Genomic DNA, 23,351 nt, shown 5'->3' on the forward strand with positions numbered 1-23,351 from the left:
TCGTGGCTTCGTAATCTACGTGAATGGTTCGGGTGTAGTTCGATTGAACTTTTTAGGCGCGCTGCTAACAAAGTCGCAGTGGCCATGATGATTTCCAATCTCCGCTAGGAGTGGCACGAGAAAAAGAAGAAGGTATATGCAAAAAAATAATGCCACTAATGAAGTACTGTAATATTTGTAAGCTTTTTATAAACCTGAAGTCTGTCTGTTTTGTAAACCTGAAGTATACAGTCTCACAACTCTAATTAATATACATAATTTCGCATATGCACATGCCTTAATTGTACAGGAATATAATCCCAACGCTGGGAATTTTTTGTAAGGGAGGTCACTCTTGGAGTGACCTCGACCGAAACCATATTTGGGTCAGTTGTGAAAAGTTTTTGAGAGTTGAAATGTAGAGATGCTCCTAAGAGCCGGTAATATAGTAGATGCTCTCAAACCAACACCGCATTTGTGATTTAGGCATTCATCAGGCGGGAGCAACTTCAATTTACAGAGACTCAAATGAAGATCGATTTAAGAGAGAATACATTTGTGGGAGTATATCCATAGAAAATAAGCAAAATATCTTTGACGTTAATACAATTGTTATTTTGTTTATTTTCCGTAGCCATCCTTCACAAGTAGAAATTAATGTGATATCAATGGAAACGTATGCATTGATACATGAAAAGTACAAATTAATTTTCTTTGAAAGTGAGACGTCATAGGGACTTCGAATACAATCATTTTGTTTATAAAAAATTGAAATTAAATAAATGTTATGTCAAAACAATGAAATTTTGGAAGACAACAAAGTTATGAATAAAAATGTCTAATACTCCTCTCAAACGAGCCGATTATAATAGCAATTAAAAAAACTTATGAACGCCAAACGATTGGATATATTTCACTAAATAAATATACAGAATGCTATCGCTCAAAAGATAACACTTTGAAAGTTCTTTTGCCGAATTTTATTCATACATATTTTTGGTCAATTGCGATAAACCAAGAGATCTTATAAAACGATGAGAACTCAAATTTCTGTGGGATATTAGAAAGACCTAGACTTACCTATAAGCTTCTGAAGTGCGTTAACGATCATGAACGAAAATAGTCGATCCAAACCGACTAATCCCGCTATCTCAATAGCCGAGGCGATGGAAGCGATGGTCTGTTTGTTTATAATTTGTTTGTGAGTTTTGTTTTCATACCAAGTAACTGTAGTGTCCAAATACACTGATGACCTAAAAAAATATGAATATAGAATGATTTCCACAGCATTCATCAGAGAGAATAAACATGTATAGTATTTTAATTATTTTCTATCATTTGTCATAATATAATGCATACCATATAAATATTGTTGCACTATTCTATCATTAAGCATATTGTCTATCAGTCGAGCTGTAAGTTTGCTTGTACGAAGCGTACGTTGTGTTGGGTTGTACGAAGAAACTTGTATATCATGCACTCTCTCCAAACTGTATCATAGGCTGCTGATAAGTCAATAAATACAGCTTATTGACTTATCAGCAGCCTATGTTTGGTTTGAGGGTTTGAGTTTCCTTTCAAATCCTACCTCGATATGGGTGGTGAGTTAAAGGACTTGGTCTGCACAGCTCCTATTGGGTATAAATCCAGCTAATTCAACAGGAATTGTCTCGAAGAGTCGTGTGCTGATTCTGTTATAGATTAGCCGTTCTAGTAGCTTGTATGTTTCAGACAACAGTACTATTGATGGGTAGCTCTTGAAAGTGTTGGGTGGTTTACCTGGATTTAGGATAGCAGTTATTTGTGGACGTTTCAATTTATGTGGGAATTTTTTTATAATGTTTGTAAATAATCGAGACAACCAGACTGTTGTATACTTGCTACAGTTCGTTAAAACTCTGAGTAAATACTATCGAAACCTGAGTTTTTCCTGAGCTTGACAGCATTTAACATATCTTAGTACGTGAAGGGGCTAGAGTATTCCGTTTGCCGTGGCTCTAGCTTTAAGGGATTTAAGATCTCGGTTGATGTTAATCGTGTGAGCTTTTTCTTTTGGCGCTCTGGATGTTATTACTATATCTGAAGCGACGGAGTTTATAGGCTGTCCTCGCGAAGGGGCAGCGCTTCACAGTTTTCGTAGTAATTTCCAAGCTTTTCTGCTCGATGTTTGGAAGTTTAAGCTCTCAATAGTTTCCATCGATATTTCCAGTCCCGCTGCATCTAGGCTATGGAGTAGCTCGTTTGCTACTTCTTGATCACCGGTTTCCAGAAAAGCTTGGTGCATTATGTTGGTTGTTCTGTGTTCATCCATTGATATGTTCCGCAATATTCTTTGCGATAGCCTCTTGGTGTGCATGACTTAACAGTGCTTATTATATAGTTTTTACTGCTTGTATCGGCATGTAAGTTTAATTTATATATACTCTTAATATTGTGAACCTTTAAACCCAACCTTTGACCCAACGTTAGATTGATAAGAAAATTTAATTTTAAAGAACAAAAATAAAAGCGCAGCGTAAGTCTTCCAATAACGTCACTCCATAAAACGCTTAACTCCATATAATTTGTTCTTCGATTTTTCAATATAATGCGTCTTAATGCCCTTCGATCTGCTTCGGTTATTTTACTTTTTCGTACATTTCTAGGTTTTGTGACGACCGAACCTGTAGTTTTGTATCTTCTGACTATATTTCTTACACTATATCGTGACAATTGCAACATATTCGCGATTTCCGAATGGGATTTTCCAGAATTAAAAAATCTAATAATGATTGAACAAATTTCCTTTACAGCAACATTGAACTGATTGAACAAACTTTACCTCGACCCATGACCCATTGTACAATCCACAAACGGCAAAAAGCTTTACTACTACAAAATACATTTGACATTAACTGACAATATTATTGTTTTGATGTAATTTTTTCATAGCTACCTCTGGATTTAATGTAATTATGAAAAAATCAACGTATGTTGACATAAGTCAATGCATAGCCAGGGTTTATTGAAATTTTTTTTATTGTTGAAAATAAATAAAAAAAACCATAAGGGTAATGTTTTTAATAAATATTAATACAAATGCCATATTAATTAATATGGGAACTTATTAAAACATGCAGAGTATAATTTGTTTATGGTAATCGACTTAAACTGCAAATTCCATAGGTGGGCCAACTGATATGAGAAGAGGGTCGTAGTAGTAGTAATTTATATTTTAGCATTTAGTTACCTTTCCGGAGACTTTAAGAAGCACAGCAAATTATAGTGTACGAAATGGGTCGTCCAAGGTAAAATAAACTGATTGTAAGTCGTAATATTTCTTTCTTTTTACCTAACTGAATATTTTAATATTTTCAACATTAATCTTTAAAATCGATATACTTTATACACTCGCGATCATAAAATCCGGGTCACCTTGAAAATCACCGATATTTCATTTTTAACGAGCTTTATCGTAAATAATAATAACACAAATACAAACTAATGCATGTTTCTGAGAATTTGAGAATTGTTGCGGTTTCCTTTGTAACAAAGAATTCCAAGAGTGCCGATTTCGCGGTAAAGTGCACACTTCCCAAAATGAACGCTACCTGTAACTCCGCTTGTTTTAAATGTCTCGTTTGTACTTCGACTTTCTGTTCAAATGCAACGGACAAACGTTTATTATTGCCACCATTAGTGTTTATTAGTGCCATTATTAGTGTTTATTTTTTGAGAAAAATGCCTTTGACTGTTGTTGAAACGGCACAAATTGTTACACTTGTGGAAGACGGTCACACTCAACGGCAAGTCGCAAGAACTGTTGGCGTAAGCGTTTCTACGGTTCAACGAGTGCTTCAACGCTTTCAGAAGGCAAGTTTGCTAACCAGGCGACCTGGCTCTGGACGAAGAAGAACGCCCAAGGCACTAGATGACCGTTTCCTTGTGTTTCAGGCTTTACGAAACCGGACCTCAACTGCGGTTATGCATCAAAATCGTCTAGAGGAAGTACGAAATCGCAATTTTAGTGTTGCAACAGTCAGAAGAAGACTTCGTTCTTCTTGACTATCTTCTGGGGTAATGGCTAGAGAACCGCCACTTCGCCGGTGCCTCGAGTTGCACGACTAGCTTTTGCTCGACAATACGCGCATTGGGGAATTAACGATTGTAGCAAAGTGTTATTCTCAGATGAATCCCGTTTCTGCCTAACTGGATCCGATGGACGTGTAAGAGTTTGGAGGAGAACCGGTGAACGATTTTCACAAGCTTGCATTGCTCCAAGAATGCCATTTGGTGGAGGCTCGGTCATGGCTTGGGGAGGTATATCTTCCGACTTCCACACAGAGTTACCCTTCATCGAAAATGGGTCCCTAACTGCACGAAGATACATTACGGAGATTCCGGAAGAACATGTTATGCCCAACATGGCAGGGCTTGGAGAAAACGCCGTTTTTATGCAGGACAACGTGCGACCGCACGTTGCCAGGATCAGTATGTAATACTTGGACGAAGTTGGAATTACCAGCCAGCTAGGTCTCCGGACCTGAATCCCATCGAACATCTCTGGGACGATTTGAAAAAACGTATTCAAACCCATACACCTCCTCCTAACAACGGACAGGAGCTTAAGGATCTGTTAGTGAGAGAGTGGAATAACATACCACAACATGTAATCCGGAGAAAAATTGAGAGTATGCCCCGTCGTCTGCAAGAGGTTATTAGAGCAAGGGGAGGCAATACACGATATTGGTCATTGAAATTTCACTGATTTTTTACCACGTTCTGTATTTTTCATTTTTTTTTCGTATGTCTGTTTTATCAACAATTTGATTTGTTTTTTTCAATAAAAACAATAAAAAACTATTTTTTTTTCTTTCAAAACAAACATTGATGACAAATAAAAAATACATTAGCCAAAAAAAGGTTATTACTGCACCAGAGGCAAAAATATTTAAGAAACTTCAAGAACTTCAGAAATTTTCAAGATGACCCGGATTTTATGATCGCGAGTGTATTTCTGCGGCTTGGTTCTAAAAGGGCCAATGTCAAAAACAGTGGTTTTGAGATATTTAAGTTGAAAGATTGACATAAAATTGTGAGTTGAGTTGTAGACCCATTTCCACATTATTGGAAATTGTCGTTACGTGAAGTTATCAACAAATACATGATTTTTACGGATAGACTAAAATGTTCAATATTTTTCAATTCTTTCTTGAAAAAAAAAACTACATCATCCCTTTTTTCAACAGAAAAAAAGTATTTTTTATTAAATTTGACCCTTATTCTATTATCTACGATACAATGAAATTTACAATAAAAACGCAAAGTTTTATTTAAAAAAATACATTAATTTTGGGAGTAGTATAATATCTAGACTTCATCTTCATCACAGCTATCACCACTTAAAGTGCCAACACCAGTTGATGATGTAGTTAGAGAATTGATAAACTGTTCATAATATGGACCTCTGCTTTGGTCGATGGAAGGCATTTAAGTCTCTAAGATGTTGTATTTTGGTCGCTGGAATACCCAACGGCTTCGTGAAAAGTGGTCTCAATGTCGATTGTGATGGATGCCTAAATTTCCTAACTTAGTCAACAGTCATAAAGGCAGATTCCGCCTCGTATGATGTTTTCTAAAAAAATATCCCTGGACTTTCACAGGTGTAATGCAACCTACTTATCTTGTTCCATTATACTGGGTCTCCATTGGTATTGACTTTTCTATGTTGATAATAGTTTGTCAGCATTGCTTTGAAGTTCAAAAACTGGTTCTGCTCCATTTCGTTGACAATAATAGGAGACTTTCTAAGAACCAATCTTATCAAGTTGGCCCAGTCTCTAGGGATATCAATAATGGCAGTAGTTACTCTCTTCGTTTTTTCTATGGCTGCATGAATCGAATCAGATCCATATGGGTGTGTCCTGGAAGCAAAAACTTATGTGTTATAGTCACATGTCGTCCTTTAATCCGTAAGTGTTCAATACTACGTAGGAACATTACAGCAAGATATATGTTTTTGTTTTGGCCTGGGCAACAGTCACTATAAAATATAATTTCTCTTATGCTCTCTTTTTCCGGTAAGCAAATATACAAGATGCGATTTCTTGACCACCACGGTTTGTAAGAGTTTCATTCCATAAGTAGCAAATGGCTGAGTTGCTTGTAGCATTCGATTCAAAAAAGTTAAGTTCAACGTCCATAGTTTCCTTTTGTAGGAGTAGTTGTTTTTTAGTAAGGGTGTAGGGAGACATTTTTGGAGGTCAAAGCTAACCACAACTAAACCTGGGTTATCCTTACATCTGTTCCTGTCACACTTTTTTTCTTCATATGCTATGCTAGCTACATGCAAATGTTACTTTTGTTCCTCTTCTACCTTACATCTTTCTATTTCACTAGCAGTCTTAATGAGGTGGCTATATTTGTCACATTTACCGCATGTATCGTTGCTTGGCTTGTGAAAAGATAAATTAAATTCCTCCACAAAAATCTTTCTGTAAATTGATGAACTCTTGGGCTCAATTTTATCATCAATACAGTTTTGTTCATAAAGGCGATACATCTGTGATATTGAAAGATCAGATGATAGATAAAGCTTTTTAGTATGAGAGCGTGAGTAGTGACTCTGATATGTCGGGAACATATTGATGTGGGCCTTTATTCGTTCTTTATCTTTAGATGATATTATTGAGTGGTTCGTATGCTTTCCTCGTTGATTTCGACTATTTCTTTTTTTCTCGTTAATTGGCCTTCATCTTTCTTTTTCCTTCCTCTACATTTCCTGGTCAAGGTATGTACCCCAATAACGTCACATGGACTTCTGTTCGTTTACTGTACTTCTTTTTTCTCACCAAATGATCAGAACTCATATTAGAGTCAGATGAGTTGGAACTGGGAATGAATTCATCCGAGCTGCTTTGATTCACGTCATCATGATCTTCTTGTGCGATATCAGAAACAGCTGTAGAACTGTGCGCTTCCATTACTTGAGGCTGCGTTGTACTGCATACTTCCCCGGAATTACATGGTAAATGCAAAATGGTGTCAGAGCCATACAAGATCTGCCAGGTAACGACCAACTTGGATTCCAAAAATTAGAGATGTTTGTCTCAGATTTACCTAAAAGGAAAGTTAACAAAAATCAATCTCGAGTTCTAACAGCTGGACTTAAGTGGGTCTGATGACACCAGTTAGCGAAAGCTGGTATACATGTATCTATATACCCTGACTAAATGACATTATTTAATACATAATGTATCTTCTCCGCAAAATGATGGTACAGTCTGTCCCAAACCCTGCTTTCAGTGCGTCACTAATTTTGACGTCATATAGGATTTTAAGAATGTCGAGAATTATTGCATGACATTTTAGTTAAATTTGACAGTTGCAGGATCGTAATCTGTCTTTTTCTAATTGAAAATAATTTAATAATTTTAATATTAGTCTTTGTTCTTTCTCGATATATCTCGGCATATTTAAAATATTTTTATTATACAATAAATAAATACAAAATTAAATTTTCACTGTAAAATGTCTGAAAATACTAACCTGGAATGACAATTATCATTTTATCAGTTGACATAGTGAAAGTACTGTCACGATTGAGACAATCTGCATCAAATTATATTTATGCGCATCATTGATTGGATATCTATTTAGCGTATTCTAAACTCCAACCAATTATACATCCGTAAGTAGAATTAGCTTACGATAAATAAGTTTATAAGTTCTATGTAAAATAATCACAGACTCACGTTTTTTTCTGTCACTTCTAGCTTAATGCGTTAGAGAGAATTCGATCAACTATGACGCACTGAAAGAAGGGTTTGGGACGAACTATATATAGAAACTGTATCGCGAACCTATTCATAACAATTAAATTTTAATTAAATACACTTAACAGTAACAGGTTAGTTGTAACAATAACATGTGTTAAAAATAATTATAACAGCGCGTTAACACACAGTCGTCAGCTAGTGCTGTCCTGCATTTCTATTAATACTAACTAAAATTAATAAAAGAAATACATAACGTAGTTTTACAAAGTCGATCGATGCCGATTAGGAGACATAACCTCAAAAAACGTTATCTTAAAGAATCTTTTGGTCAATACTTAGTTTCATAGAATTGTAAAAGGTGCAGATCACATATCTATGATTGTGACTGCTCATCCAAGTTGTCATTTGTCATATGTCACCCCAACATTTCCGTTAGATCAGGAGCCATTCTGTCTCCGACTTCTTCAAGCAATGTAGCCTCCCTTAAATTATTTTAAAGTGTTTGTTTGTCTATTTGTAGTGTAGTGTAATGTACAATTTTATGTTTATGACATCTTGTTCTTGCCGGATAGGCCACAATTGACGAAGTAAGTCTATAAACGTTAATCATATAAAAAACCTTTTTCAACCATAAAACTTCGAGTTTTTATCGAAGTTATTAAATTTCTTTGGTTATAAAAAAACGTTTCTTGGCTTATTTCAGATGCCCCTGAAGATGATCTAGGGATCGAAAGTACTTGGGCAAGATTTAATTAAACTGTGCTCGATATATGCCTTTTATCTGATCAAAGTTCATTTATTCGAGCATTCAACCTTATATTTATTTATCTTAAAGAAAGCCAATCAATAAACTTACCTTTTTCTTGAACATTCAGCTCTCTACCGAGTTGGACAATCCTTTTACATCGATCAGACATAGTGTAACACTTAACACACGTAAATTGATGAGTTCAGCTACGGTGAATTTTGGGCGAACCAAGTGTTGCTCACTCGATTATTTGACGGTGTCAACAGAGTAGGAAAATATTTTTCGTTAGAAGGGCCGATGTAGACTTAGACCGTTCTACAATGAATAACTCCGGGCCTATAAATATAAATATGAAACATGCTAGTAATTTACATTGGCCTTGGTGGAATTTCCATACAGTGCTTATGACAGTCCATAGACTTACGACCTTTCTACACAATAAAGTATTAATCTTTCTCAGTAAGAATCAGGGCCACACTAAATTTCGAAGAATTTTAACATTGGCCCTTTTAGAACCAAGCCACAGATTTATAAAATGGTGCAATGTCTTTTGGTTTATTAAAATAAATAAAAAACTGCAAAAGAACGACCATTTACTGCTACAGAAATATAATGAGGAGTTAAAAACCTGCAACTTACCTAGGATCTGTCAGTCTTATGACTTCTCTCGCCAACCGACCGATGAAATTGACGCTCTGATCTATCGACGGAAAAATCGGTATCGGCACGTATCTATTCTGGTAAACGCTCTGCCAGGGATGAACCTTGAACCGTAAAAATCCGTTACATTCTTGTTCTACGTTGTAATTGATAATTCGAGTAACTTCCTCTTGCCATATTTTTAAACCATTTACGTTTATGTAATCCTAAAACACAAAAAAAACATACAATTTGTGTTTATCCATTTAAGTACTTATGAGGCAAAGTTTGGGAATCACATAAAAAATCTCAACAGTTCATACTATGCAGAAGATCTCTTCATTGTAATATCAGAATACAATCAATGTTTAGCATATCAAAAGGGAAGAGAAAATGTAATGAACCTACTACACCAAGAAAAGAAAGTAACAAAAATTTTTGGCAACAAGAAATTAGAAGAGACAGAAATGTTAAAAAAGAGTCAATCAAGTCCCGAATTTAAGGCTAAGAAACACAGGTGCCCCTGCACTGCTTTAGACGCTGTAGATCCAAGAAACATTAGAAAACTTTATGTCTTGGAACTCCGGCATATGATACCGACTAGTACAATCTTGTTCTATAACTCATACCTGTAATATACATGTACGTAAATCATTTACCTGGATATATTCGAAAGATCTTTTGTACCCATCCATGATCCTCACCAAATTCTTCAGTTTCTGATCAAGTTCTTCGTATCTCGCTTTTGGACTGAATATCAACTCATTGTGCAAAGCCTTTGAAATATGCTGGACCAATTCCTTTCGTATTCCATCTTCTAGTAATTGCTTTGGATCCAAGCGTACGACACCTACTAGAGTACTTTTCATCATCCTCATACCTGAAAAATATATAAGAATTCCATACCATTAATATGTAATTTATGTCAAGGTCTGCTTCCAGCAATGTATGAACTTCTTTCTTTGAACATGTATGACATTATTCCCAAATTATTTGTTGTGTTACGCACAGAACCTAAAACCACAAAATTAAACATTTGTTCCTAGACAAGATAATGTTAGCATTATTTAAATTCAATTTCGTGTTCCTCTCCAAAGAGCAGTGCTACCTTAATGTCGATGGAGGTGCTCATGTTCGTCATAACTGCCCTATTGTAGTACCTACAAGTAATCTCAGGACTGCTCACCTAAGAGTTAGGCAAGAGTTTACCGGATCCCACTCCGGAAAAACCACCTCACGGTGTAATCATATACTTGATTACCAAACCCATACTCCTGAAGAAAACCTTCACTAATACAAAAATCCAATGCAGAAAAGCGCTGAAAACAAACGGATGGATACAGGACAGCCGACTATACATCATCCTAATACCCAATCTTGAGGAGTAAGAACATCGTGTCTAAGGGATGCGTAGCCCAGTAAATAAAGTACATTAAGGGGGTATGTTCAGGCCGCAGTTAAATGAGTGGCATTCAAATAAACTAACGTTTAACGTATAATAAAATATTCTAATATTTTGATTACGCGACAATTATATGTCGCGTATTTGCGCCTCGGAAATCCGTCATCGTTGTATATTTACCAATGCACCGCAGAAAAAATAAAAATAGTAAGAAAATTATATAAAGCATTAAACTGATTCAACTTTCTACATATAACTAGTGGCAGTAACAACATTAACGATTAAATAGTACGATTAATGAATCAGTGGATCTCACCTTGACTGAACACTGATATCGAATTAGTCAATTCGGCAAACTCAAATCTTTCGTCTAACTGAGTATAATCCTTGATTTTATCCTTATCAACTCTGGTTGGCAATTCTTTCAGTACAGTCGTCTGCATCTCGATGATTCTTGCTAATTTTTCAAACATCATACTCGGGATAATGTGCAATACTTTTCGAACATAGATTTCCAGCTCTTTGCTGTAGTATTGCGACACTGATATCAGGTCTTCGCTGTGGGCTTGGTTGATTCGAAGCAGGGGGATTTCCAGAGCAGAAGAAAGTTTTAAAAATACCGCTCGCATTTTAATGACTAGGGTTGGTTCTCTTCTGATCCCTAAAAAAATATAAGAGATTGTTAATTGTGAAAAACGATCAACCAATATAAAGAAAAAAATAGAAAATCTAACATAAATTATATTATTAAAGAAAGTGAGAAAATGATTATTGATGTATTAACGCTTATCTCTAGTTTTGTAACAAGAGAAGCAGTTTATTTTAATAAGGTTAATGATGAAGATATGCTAACGTATTCTTGTGCTCCATAGATTATGAGAAGGATTATTGACAAGGCAAAGAAACACAAATACACACGTCAAAAATGTCTCAGGAACAAATAAGTTTTTTTCTCGTATTTACATCAGTTTTGATTGAAGTAATCAATCAGTCTTTGAAGCATCTTCTTCTCCAGTGCCCTATCCGGTCCGGATGTTGGCGATCATCAAGGCTATCATGGTTTTGTTGACTGCTCTGCGAAACAGCTCCGTTGAGGTCATCCCAAACCATTGTCGGAGATTTTTCAACCACGAGATACGACGGCCTCCCGGTCCTCTTCTGCCAAATACTTTACCCTGCATAACAAGTTGAAGAATTCGATATTTTTCTTCGTTCCGCATCACGTGGCCGAGGTACTCAAGCTTACGTTGTTTAATTAAATTAAGCACTTCTTTTTCTTTTGTCATGCGCTGTAGGACCTCAACGTTGGTGACATGGTCCACATAAGATATTTTTAGTATCCTTCTGTATATCCACATCTCGAAGGCTTCGATTCGTTTTTCAGTGGCTTGCGTCAGTGTCCAGGCTTCAACTCCATATAGTAACACTGGAAGAACGTAGCACCTCACTATCCGCATCTTGGTTCCCAAACTGAGATCACTGCAGCACAGCAAGGATCTCAACTTAATAAATGTAGACCGTGCCATTTCAATTCTGGATCTAATCTCTTGAGCGTAGTCCCATTGTATGTTGAGGGTAGTTCCAAGGTAAGTGAATCTGTCGACTCTCTGGATCTCTTCGCTACCTGCCATTAGTGCCCCGGGATCTAAATTTGTACGGCTGACAACCATAAATTTAGTTTTCTTAATATTAAGGTTCAGTCCGTATGATACGCTCACAGTTCGCACTCGGTCTAGTAAGGCCTGCAGATAGTTTAGGCTGGTTGCTAGTAACACAGTGTCATCGGCGTAGCGGATATTATTGATGTATTGTATGAAGCATATTCCATACATTCTTGACGAGATTAAAATCTGCCGATTGTGCTGGCCAAGGTAAAAGTGTAATATCTTCATTATGAAACTAATCTCTTACTGTTCCTGTAAGTGGCCTTGCATTATACTGCATGTAACACAAATCAAGTCCTGTAACAGTGACAAATGGAAGGACAACAGGTTCTAAGATACAATCAATATATTGATATTGATCCAAAATGTCCTCCACAAAAGCGGGATCAGTGATCAGTTCGATGATAAAAAATTATTCTCGCCCATCTGAAACTTTCTTTCAGACCAGATCCTCCTCCCCTGTTAATGTCTGAAACTCTCTTGTCGGCCAGATCCTCTCCAATCCAAACCCTCACTCTTCTTAAATCAGGGTATAAACAAAACCTAGCTGCATCTGTGAATAACTCATAACTCTATTCTTGTAGGCTCCAATGTACACGTTGGTATACCCAGTTTAATCTCAAACCACGACTTAATGACGTAACATGAAAACCCTCAATGTTTTTTACCCTTAAAAACTTATCCTATTTCCCTTTATTTTTAGTATTTCATAACCATGGTTATCAGCAAGACATTAATAATACACATCCATTTGTATTCTCGTTGACTTAACTTCTGCTCTAGTTGAGTCTCATTTGTTTATGTTATGTTAACAAGTAGTCAAAATAACGTACCTGGGAAGGAAAAGCATGGATCGAGGAAGTAAGATCTACATAATACTCAGGTGCTACGTATTCTACGGTTTTGTATGCAAAAAAGTTATAAAAGAAAGTGAAAATATTCGGAGTCTGATATTATTGAAGAGACCGAGAATATCATGGGTCAGTAATATCAGTAAACATTGAAAAAGAATGGAAAAAAAAACCGATGAACTAACAACTGAATTAAAGAAAGAAATCTAAGTATTTCATTTAAGTATTTCAGTCATATCTTTATCATAGAAATCAAACCTTGATTGGATGTAAGATCGAAGATACAAGAGGAGCAGAAAGAAGAAAAAATGTATGGATAAAAGATACACAGTAATGCATGTAACAAAACATGAATAAGTTGTTTAGATCAGCAGTAATACAAAATGGTCTAGTGTAGGTGCTAATTTCCTAATGGATACAGAACCCTAAGAAGAAAAGTCAAAGCTTGACTTACCTAGTTGCATAATGTTGGTGTAATAATCAATGAGTTCCCAAGCATAACTGAGATCTCCTATTATTTGCAAATTAATCAAAATATCTTCTTTTATAGTCATCGTTCTGGCCATCTGATCTAGATATTTCCTAGTTTCTGAAAGGAATTGGATAACCTGCATGTTGTTATCCAGTTGGTGGAATTCCTGTACTTCTTCCAGGGCTTGTATTAACAGGACTATTTTTCTAGATGAACTGCTATTTTCCTGAGAAATATTTTATGTTTATATGAAAGTTTGCATAAAGTAAATAAAATTTCAAATATTCATTATAAATATAGATATCTACGTAATGAATCAATAACTCGAAACCCCTCTCCCATTGGTATTGCTGATATATTATGTAGGAATTAAATAACATATTCATCTTTAGTTTAAAATACTCAAGCTTTCAGGCATAGTCAAACTATCCTACCATTTACCAATACAATAATTCAGTTGGATAAGGAGTTCTATTTCAAAGGAATAAAACAATTTCGAAAATAGGATTATCTCTAACAAACAATGGCGGCTGGTAAGGGAGGGCTATGGGATGCCCCTCTCCCTAGAAAAATGATATACAAACAATTAATTGTATTTCATATTCACAATGTTCTGTTGAAATCTATTTAAATTAATTAAAATATATCTATCAAACTAATTTTACAATAATTAATCTGTATGTTCCCTGAAAGTGAATCAACCATCAACCTTGTGTCACAAGGTTTTTAAAATCTAATATTTTCAATATGTAACCTAAGTGTTATTTATTAGACCTTGCTATGTGGCTAAAATACATAAAATATATAAAAGCAAGACAGTTAAGCAAGAATTTGTAGGACATTTAATGAGGAGAGTACCTTCTAGATAGCAGAGGACACAAAAATAATGAAAATAACAAACTGGATGACAAAATGCAGAAACAGACAGCATTGAATATGCATAACCAAAGCTGCAAAGAAACATGAAGAATTATGGGAAATAAATAAATTAAAGAGTATTAACCCACCTCAAAAAGAGGATTACTATGTGCTGCTTGACACTGCCACAATCTAAAAAAATGAATAGCTGTGATAATGGTGATATATATTTATAAATGTCAGTAGATATAATATGTGTGTACTAACGGGATGTGTTTAATGTTAGTTATTATTCACAGTTTCACATAACCGCTGTAATGTCCAGAACATATTACCGGCATATACAGAGCACTACTATATTTATTTTAACTTCAGATATGACAAATATTGGCTATTTCCTTATTAATCCCTAGCACATCGTTAAATATGTTATTATTTTCACATAGTGTTGCCAGATTGTAGGTATAGTTAACAATGTTATTATTATTAATGTTATAAATCCATCTGTTCAGTACATTATGAAAAAATGCCATTGAGAGATTAAATTATAATGAATAAATTGTATTATTTACTATAATTCTTCAGTGGGTAATTTCTAACCAGTTGGTCATACTTAAGTGATGTAGAAATGTAATTTTTATAACAGCACCCAGGATTTTGAAGGAAGTAATATATATGAAAATTATCTGGTAGTAATTGAATTATAGGACCGTCTCATAATATGTGGATCTTAAAAAATCAACTATCTTTGTTTGAAAGCTGTTTGTTGTTATAACTGGTTGTACCATAGCTAATTAGCTTATTGTATATCTTCCATTTATGTAACTGTCTGTCTCATATATTTAGTTTTAACTGCTACTTGCATAACTAACGTCTTTATGTGTCCTCTGAAGTACAGTGACAACTCAGTTAAATTATAAATTGAAAATGTTCTGGAACCTGTGCTAAGGAGTGAACCCAGGCCATCTGGCTGGCGAGCCAGTTCCTTAGCCAATGAGCTGTATATACTTAGTATATACAAAAAGTATTAAAACAATTATAGTGGGAAAAGGGGCATATCCTGATAAATTACAAAAAGGGGATAAAATATCTACTTTTTCCAAATAAAAAATTACTATGTATTTGTGTCAAAAATATATTAATTTTGAAATTGTTGAATATCTAATTTTATAGAAGTAATACATGACTTAATTACATACCTGGGACAGAGATTGCACTTCCTTGGAAATCTCTACAAACCATAACTGCAGCTTTTCATTTTTAGGAATTCTAGTTAGCGGTTTTGACCCACCAAAAACTTCAGATAACTCCAGCAAACTAGTGTTAGTTTCAGTCTTCAATTCTTCCCACTGAGTCTCTTTGTTTGTTAGCAGCTGTTTGTACAAATCTCTTATTACCAATTCCAGCTGTGCAGTGTTCAACAGAAGTTTGAAAAGAAGTCCAGGCTCACACTTGGCTTCTGTAATGACCAATTCTCTGAGTTGTTTTGATCTTTTTAACTTATCAGTTTGGCCAGGTTTTAGTACAGTATGCAGCATCAGCCACCTAACAGTTACATTGCATTCTCTTATCGTTGTGATGAGGTTGTTTATGTCTTTTAGTAGATTTTCACTGGTTATGTTGCCTTCTTTAAGCAGAAGACTTGTTTTTTTCAAGAGATTTGGAACATTTGATCCATAAGTTGAAGCATAGCTAAAAAAATATCAACCAAATAATTGTTTTGTTCGCAATGTGTTAAAAATACAAATTAAATGAATCAACAAATAAGAAAATTTGAAATAAAAGTTTACAAACCTCCATTATTGCAAATCTCACCTCTTAACATTAGTAACTTCCAAAGTGTTGTTTAATGCAGATTTAGCAGCTTTAAAAGCATCCCAAGAATCTATTAAGTTAACAGTGTAGCCCATATATAAGGATATTGTCCAGTTGTCAGGGAAAAACTTATCTACAATTTCTCTCATTACAGCAGTCTGGGAGTGGAGAATATCAGTTGAAAAGAAAAGACAGACATACAGCATGGAAGCTTGATTACCTAATGCTGTACTTCTGTGTTTGGGTAGAGGATATACTGAAACTTGGCTATAAATATCATCTGATCTCAAACAGCCAATTGCATAGTCAATATAGGTTGGTTTTATGAATATTCTCCTAAAAACAGAAAAAATATATTTAAACTCAAACAAAATACACTCAAAATTTATTATATATATATATATATATATATATATATATATATATATATATATATATATCATATCATATCATATATATATATATATATATATATATATATATATATATATATATATATATATATATATATATATATATATATATATATATATATATATCGTATCATATATATATATATATCGTATCATATATATATATATATCGTATCATATATATATATATATATATATATATATATATATATATATATATACACTCGCGATCATAAAATCCGGGTCACCTTGAAAATCATCGATATTTCATTTTTAACGAGCTTTATCGTAAATAATAATAACACAAATACAAACTAATGCATGTTTCTGAGAATTGTTGCGGTTTCCTTTGTAACAAAGAATTCCAATAGTGTCGATTTCGCGGTAAAGTGCACACTTCCCAAAATGAAAGCTACCTGTAACTCCGCTTGTTTTAAATGTCTCGTTTGTGCTTCGACTTTCTGTTCAAATGCAACGGACAAACGTTTATTATTGCCACCATTAGTGTTTATTAGTGCCATTATTAGTGTTTATTTTTTGACAAAAATGCCTTTGACTGTTGAAACGGCACAAATTGTTGCACTTGTGGAAGACGGTCACACTCAACGGCAAGTCACAAGAACTGTTGGCGTAAGCCTTTCTACGGTTCAACGTGTGCTTCAACGTTTTCAGGAGGCAAGTTTGCTAACCAGGCGACCTGGCTCTGGACGAAGGAGAACGACGACGGCACTAGATGACCGTTTCCTTGTGTTTGAGTCTTTACGAAACCGGACCTCAACAGCGGTTATGCATCAAAATCGTCTAGAGGAAGTACGAAATCGCAATTTTAGTGTTGCAACAGTCAGAAGAAGACTTCGTTCTTCTTGACTATCTTCTCGGGTAATGGCTAGAGGACCGCCACTTCGCCGGGTGCCTCGAGTTGCACGACTAGCTTTTGCTCAACAATACGCGCATTGGGAAATTAACGATTGTAGCAAAGTGTTATTCTCAGATGAATCCCGTTTCTGCCTAACTGGATCCGATGGACGTGTAAGAGTTTGGAGGAGAACCGGTGAACGATTTTCACAAGCTTGCATTGCTCCAAGAATGCCATTTGGTGGAGGCTCGGCCATGGCTTGGGGAGGTATATCTTCCGACTTCCACACAGAATTACCCTTCATCGAAAATGGGTCCCTAACTGCACGAAGGTACATTACGGAGATTCCGGAAGAACATGTTATGCCCAACATGACAGGGCTTGGAGAAAACGCCGTTTTTATGCAGGACAACGTGCGATTGAACGTTGCCAGGATCAGTATGTAATGCTTGGACGAAGTTAGAATTACGAGGGTAGCCTGGCCAGCTAGGTCTCCGGACCTGAATCCCATCGAACATCTCTGGGACGATTTGAAAAAACGTATTCAAACCCATACACCTCCTCCTAACAATGCACAGGAGCTTAAGGATCTGTTAGTGAGAAAGTGGAATAACATACCACAACATGTAATCCGGAGAAAAATTGAGAGTATGCCCCGTCATCTGCAAGAGGTTATTAGAGCAAGAGGAGGCAATACACGATATTGGTCATTGAAATTTCACTGATTTTTTACCACGTTCTGTATTTTCCATATTTTTTCGTATGTCTGTTTTATCAACAATTTGACTTATTTTCTGTTTTTTTCAATAAATACAATAAAAAACCATTTTTTTTCTTTCAAAACAAACATCGATGACAAATAAAAAATACATTAGCCAAAAAAAAGGTTATTACTGCACCAGAGGCAAAAATATTTAAGAAACTTGAAATTTTCAAGATGACCCGGATTTTATGATCGCGAGTGTATATATATCGACACCTCCTACGTAAAGTATCGTAACCAACAAATTTCAGTTTTTCACTTTTTTTCATTTTCATACTTCTATACATGTAAACTAACGCCTGCGGTAATTAAAATTTTAATATTTCTATTAGAAGGCCTCCAGAATTAGAATGTAAAATGTCGTATGTTTACTTTCGTCCAAGTATACAATCGTATGTTCTACTACCGATATTATACGGTGGTGGTGTGGGAGGGGCACTCGGTCATGGCAGACACCAGTGTTCTTGAATAACAATACTATCAGTAACGACAGAGTAGTTGGTGAAGAGACAAGCTCCTCGCGTGGCAAATTAATTCTTGTTATTTCTACATTACTTCGTAAGTTAAATAATAGTAATAGAATTTAATACAAGACATGTCGTCTCGAGGACATAGAATTATTAATCTCGTAACAAAAGAAAACCAAAGTGATACAATACGCAAAAAAGAGACTGTTGAAAATTCAAATTATGGAGGCAATATTTTAGTTAAAACAACGCCTTTGATTGAAGAAACTGAAAGAAATGAAGGTATGTATTATTGTGTATTGATATTTTGTAGTAAAATTATTATTTAAATATAAACGTAATAATTTTTATATTTACCGACGAAAAATATCGTAAGTTATATTTACTATACTTTACGTTGTTTGCACTATAAAAAAAATATCTTAAGTTATATTTACTATACTTTACGTTGTCTGCACTATAAAAAAAAATATCGTAAGTGTTAAATAAGATATTTTACACCGGAAAATAATTAAAAATTATGTCGTATGTATATGATACGATATTTTACGTTGGCGTCTCATATTGTTTTTTTATCGTATCTACTACTTACCATAGATTACTTCGTTTGGTTATTTAAGTTACAATATTATACGTGCCAAAAAATCTTTAAATTTAACTTATTTCATTTTCTTTTTCCAGAATCACCTCTGCCATCGGATGTAGACATGAGTGCAATAGAACAAATTATGGATTTTTTGTCAGATACAGATGATGAAGATTACAATAACGTTCCTCCTTCCCCGTTTTCTGGTAAATATTTATAAATAAAAAATAATAATCATATTATTTATAGGTACACAATAGTTTTTAACAATGAATTATTTTTAGAATCAACTGAGAACCGGTCAGAGGAAGATAACGCACCCATTCCATCCCCAGAGTGCGCTGAAAGCCATTTAGACTACAATTGTGATAACAACTTTTGTCCTTGGTATGAAAATACCGACCTACTATCAACACCCCAAGCTAACACCCCGATGTCTTCATTGTCCGAGTCAACTCCGAAATGTTCTAGGAAACGCAAAAAGGTTTCTCGAAAGGATGTAGGTAACATTAGACATCGACATGTTGCATCTTGGATTGATAATACAAGAAAAAGACTAAAAAATACAGGTAAATCATATAAAAGTCGTGATGGTACAACCAGATTAGCGAAATCATTAAAACCCATGTGTCCAGAAAATTGTAGACAAAAATGTACTTCAAAAATTAGTACCGATGAAAGGATTTCAATTTTCAATAAATTTTGGGATTTAGGTAACAGGGAAAAGCAATGGGGTTTTGTAGCTTATTTAATGGTAAAACAAAAAAAACGAAGGGTTTTTACTGATACAGTCTCAAGGCGCAATTTTACTCTCATTTATAGACTAAAAGTGAAGAGAGATAATAAGAACGAATTTATATCTGTTTGTAAAAAGACGTTTTTAAATACTTTCTCTATAAGCGAGCAGTTTGTCTACACTGCTTTGGAAAAAGTAGACGTTGCTAGCGGTTTGATACAAATAGACCAGCGAGGACGCCATCATAATCATCGTAAGGTGATAACCGAAGACGTTGTCAAAAGTGTTTGTGATCACATTAAGACCATTCAACCCGTAGAATCTCATTACACACGAAGTAGAAGTGATAATCTTTATTTGGATAGCGATTTGAATTTTCATCGCTTATTTGATTTATACAAGGAATGGTTTGACGAACAAGTATACTCTTCTATAGCTAATACTGAAAGGCAATATCGTGATATTGTTAACGAACATTTTAAATTGAGTTTTTACATTCCCAAAAAGGACCAATGTGATAAATGTCACATTTATAAAAATAAATCTAAACCAACATTACTTGAAACACAAATTTATGAATCACATGTGCTTAGTAAAAATCTCGCACGTGAAAGAAAGTGCTGTGATAAAAACGACGCTAAAACCTCTAAGGGAACAATATTAACAGCTACATTCGATTTTCAGAAAATACTTAATGCTCCACACGGTAATTTGAGTATTCTTTATTATAAACGTAAACTATCAATATTTAACTTCACTGTTTTCAATGTCGGGGATAAAGAAGGTACTTGCTTCATGTGGCATGAAGGGCAGGGCAAAAGGGGCGCTAATGAAGTTTCTAGCTGTTTAATGAAGTTTATTTCAAAACATAAGGACTTAGGCACAAATGAATTTAGATTTTAGTCCGATAATTGTGTGGGCCAAAACCGCAATCGCATAGTTTATGCCATGTATTTGTATGCCGCATCGACTTTAAAAGTTACTATTCGTCACTGCTTTTTAGAAGTTGGACACACTCAGAATGAGGGCGATAGTGTCCACGCTTTGATAGAAAGATCCGCCAAAAACAAACTGATTTATACTCCACATGAGTGGTACTGTTTGGTACGTTGGGCCAAACAAGATGGTAAACCTTATTTAGTGGAAGAAATGCAACACACTGATTTCTCCAATTTCAAATTGTTGTTGAATGGAAATTGGATGAAAAGCAACAGTGGAGATAAAGTACAATGGAACAACATAAAAGAAGTTTTTGTGAAACCTGAAGATCCCAATAAATTATATTATAAGTATGATATGGCTAGCAATGATTACTATGTTCTTTCGGTAACAAAAAGTACGAGGCGACAATGTTCAACAAATTCTTCTACATCAGTTGAACCCTTGTACCAAAGTACCCTTCCTATTGCTAAGGCCAAAAAAGATGATTTGATGAATATGTGTAATTCTCAAATTATCCCTAGCAGCTATCGCGGATTTTTTGCAGATCTCCCATCCGTGAATGTAAGCGATAATGATCACAATTCTGAATTTGATGAATGATTTTATTAAATTTATTTTTAACTATTTTAATTTTAAAGGGCTATTACTTAATAAGTATTATTTTTTGTGCCATTCAAAGTAAGTCTGTTAATTTTATGTTATCCATAAATAATAATAAGTGTTGATAATTTGTTACTAATAACTTTCAAAAATTATGAATAGTTACTGACTGCACAATTTCTCTTAAATGTTTAAAGTTATTAGAAAGTTATTATAGTTTATATTGTATTTTTATTTTTGTGTTACTAGAAGTTTGTGTGTTTTATTAAAATTTAAGTTGTGTTGATGTATGGCAAATAACGGTTATTCTATCAATAAAATATGGTAGTGTGATTCTATCAATAATAATTTCATACTTTTTTATTGCCTACTTTCCTAAAAATATCCCAGAATATTTTTATTAAAATGAGGTTAATAAACTTACGACATGATTATTTAAAATTTTAACGAAGCAGAATATATCATCTACTACTTACAACAATTATTTACCATTTTTTACAAAGAAGAATGTAGTATCTATAACATACGATAAATAGTTTCATGTAGTGCCCAACGTAATTCATAGTAAGTGTGACATACTATAATTTACTTTTTATGTTGGTCAACGTAAAATATCGTAAGTGACTTTTCTCGAAAACAAGAAATAATGGTAATAAAATTACTACATAGGATTATTACCCACCTATTTCGTAATTAATATGCGAATTTTCAAATATATTCATTGTCTCCTCACTGAAAAATGATCAATAAACAATTAGCGAACCTTTAAACAGCTATTCTGTAAAGTTGACCAAATACACTTACGATACTCTACGTAGGAGGTGTCGATATATATATATCATATCATATATATTACCTGAAATAGTCTTCAGGATATGTAGAAGGCTTTTTGACACCTGCATATCCAGTATCACGCAGTAACTTACAAACCTCATCTATACAACTTTTTGTATCTTGTCTTTGAGGTGCATATCTGTAATAAGATACTAGTAATCGTTCCCTGACAACTCCTTCTATGTAAGCATCTACTATTATTAACATAAGTCCATACAAATACAAAGCTTCACACTAAAATAAATAAATCTTAATAGTTAATAAAAGTTTTTTGGTTTCATATTACCATGACTTGCTTTCCTTCTATATCAGTAAAAACATTTTCTAAAGTTTGGTGAATGTACATTCCTTCATTCAATTCATCAATAAAGTGATTCAGATCAGTAATATATGCATGTATACCCTCAAAAACTAGGTAAAAACGTTTTATAATCTCTATGTGATTATCCCGAAATTCCTCGTCCAAATCTCGAAGTGCCTATAAGAAATATATATTAGATGTATTTCGTCTAATGTATTGATACAGTTTACCTCGTTGACTTCGATTTTCTGTTCATGACTCTCGGAGATCTTAAAATAATTGAAGTCTAAAATGATATCACTGTATTTCTGTACATCTTGTTTGGATTCCAACCTAAAACCACAAAAAATGGTAAATAATCTAGGTGATATATACAATTTACAATATTTTACAGATTTATAAATATTTTAAGATTTAACTTACCTATAAACTCTAGGAATGTAATCTTTAAGTCTTAATAATTCGGAAATAATTGCGTTTCCTCTAGACACTAAATTTAATATTACTTGGCCACACGAGTTATTATCAGCTAAAAAATCAGACATACTCAAAATATATAATATTTCTGAAAGTAAGGAATTATTAAACTAAATCACTTTTCACTTTACTAAATCCACTTGTTGTAAAGGGGGTGTTCAATATAAATGTAAACAAAAAATTGACAACTA

General features: G+C 34.3%; 1 protein-coding gene across 1 annotated transcript in view; it reads right to left on the reverse strand.

Moving 5' to 3' along the window:
* Strump (WASH complex subunit strump) overlaps positions 1–23,345 on the reverse strand; it is a 33,617-nt gene extending 10,272 nt beyond the window's left edge. Inside the window, exons 1-11 of the mRNA XM_072541579.1 lie at positions 23,107–23,345; positions 22,914–23,016; positions 22,669–22,860; positions 22,405–22,616; positions 16,186–16,521; positions 15,570–16,062; positions 13,495–13,738; positions 10,842–11,186; positions 9,783–10,003; positions 9,124–9,350; positions 1,060–1,232 (exon numbers count right to left, since the gene is read on the reverse strand). Of these exons, the coding sequence (XP_072397680.1) occupies positions 1,060–1,232; positions 9,124–9,350; positions 9,783–10,003; positions 10,842–11,186; positions 13,495–13,738; positions 15,570–16,062; positions 16,186–16,521; positions 22,405–22,616; positions 22,669–22,860; positions 22,914–23,016; positions 23,107–23,228 (2,668 nt within the window). The 5' untranslated portion in view covers positions 23,229–23,345. The remainder of the gene's footprint in view (positions 1–1,059; positions 1,233–9,123; positions 9,351–9,782; positions 10,004–10,841; positions 11,187–13,494; positions 13,739–15,569; positions 16,063–16,185; positions 16,522–22,404; positions 22,617–22,668; positions 22,861–22,913; positions 23,017–23,106) is intronic.
* Between the last annotated feature and the right edge of the window lie 6 nt (positions 23,346–23,351).

This window comes from Diabrotica undecimpunctata, chromosome 1, assembly GCF_040954645.1.
Source record: "Diabrotica undecimpunctata isolate CICGRU chromosome 1, icDiaUnde3, whole genome shotgun sequence".
Lineage (NCBI taxonomy): Eukaryota > Metazoa > Arthropoda > Insecta > Coleoptera > Chrysomelidae > Diabrotica > Diabrotica undecimpunctata.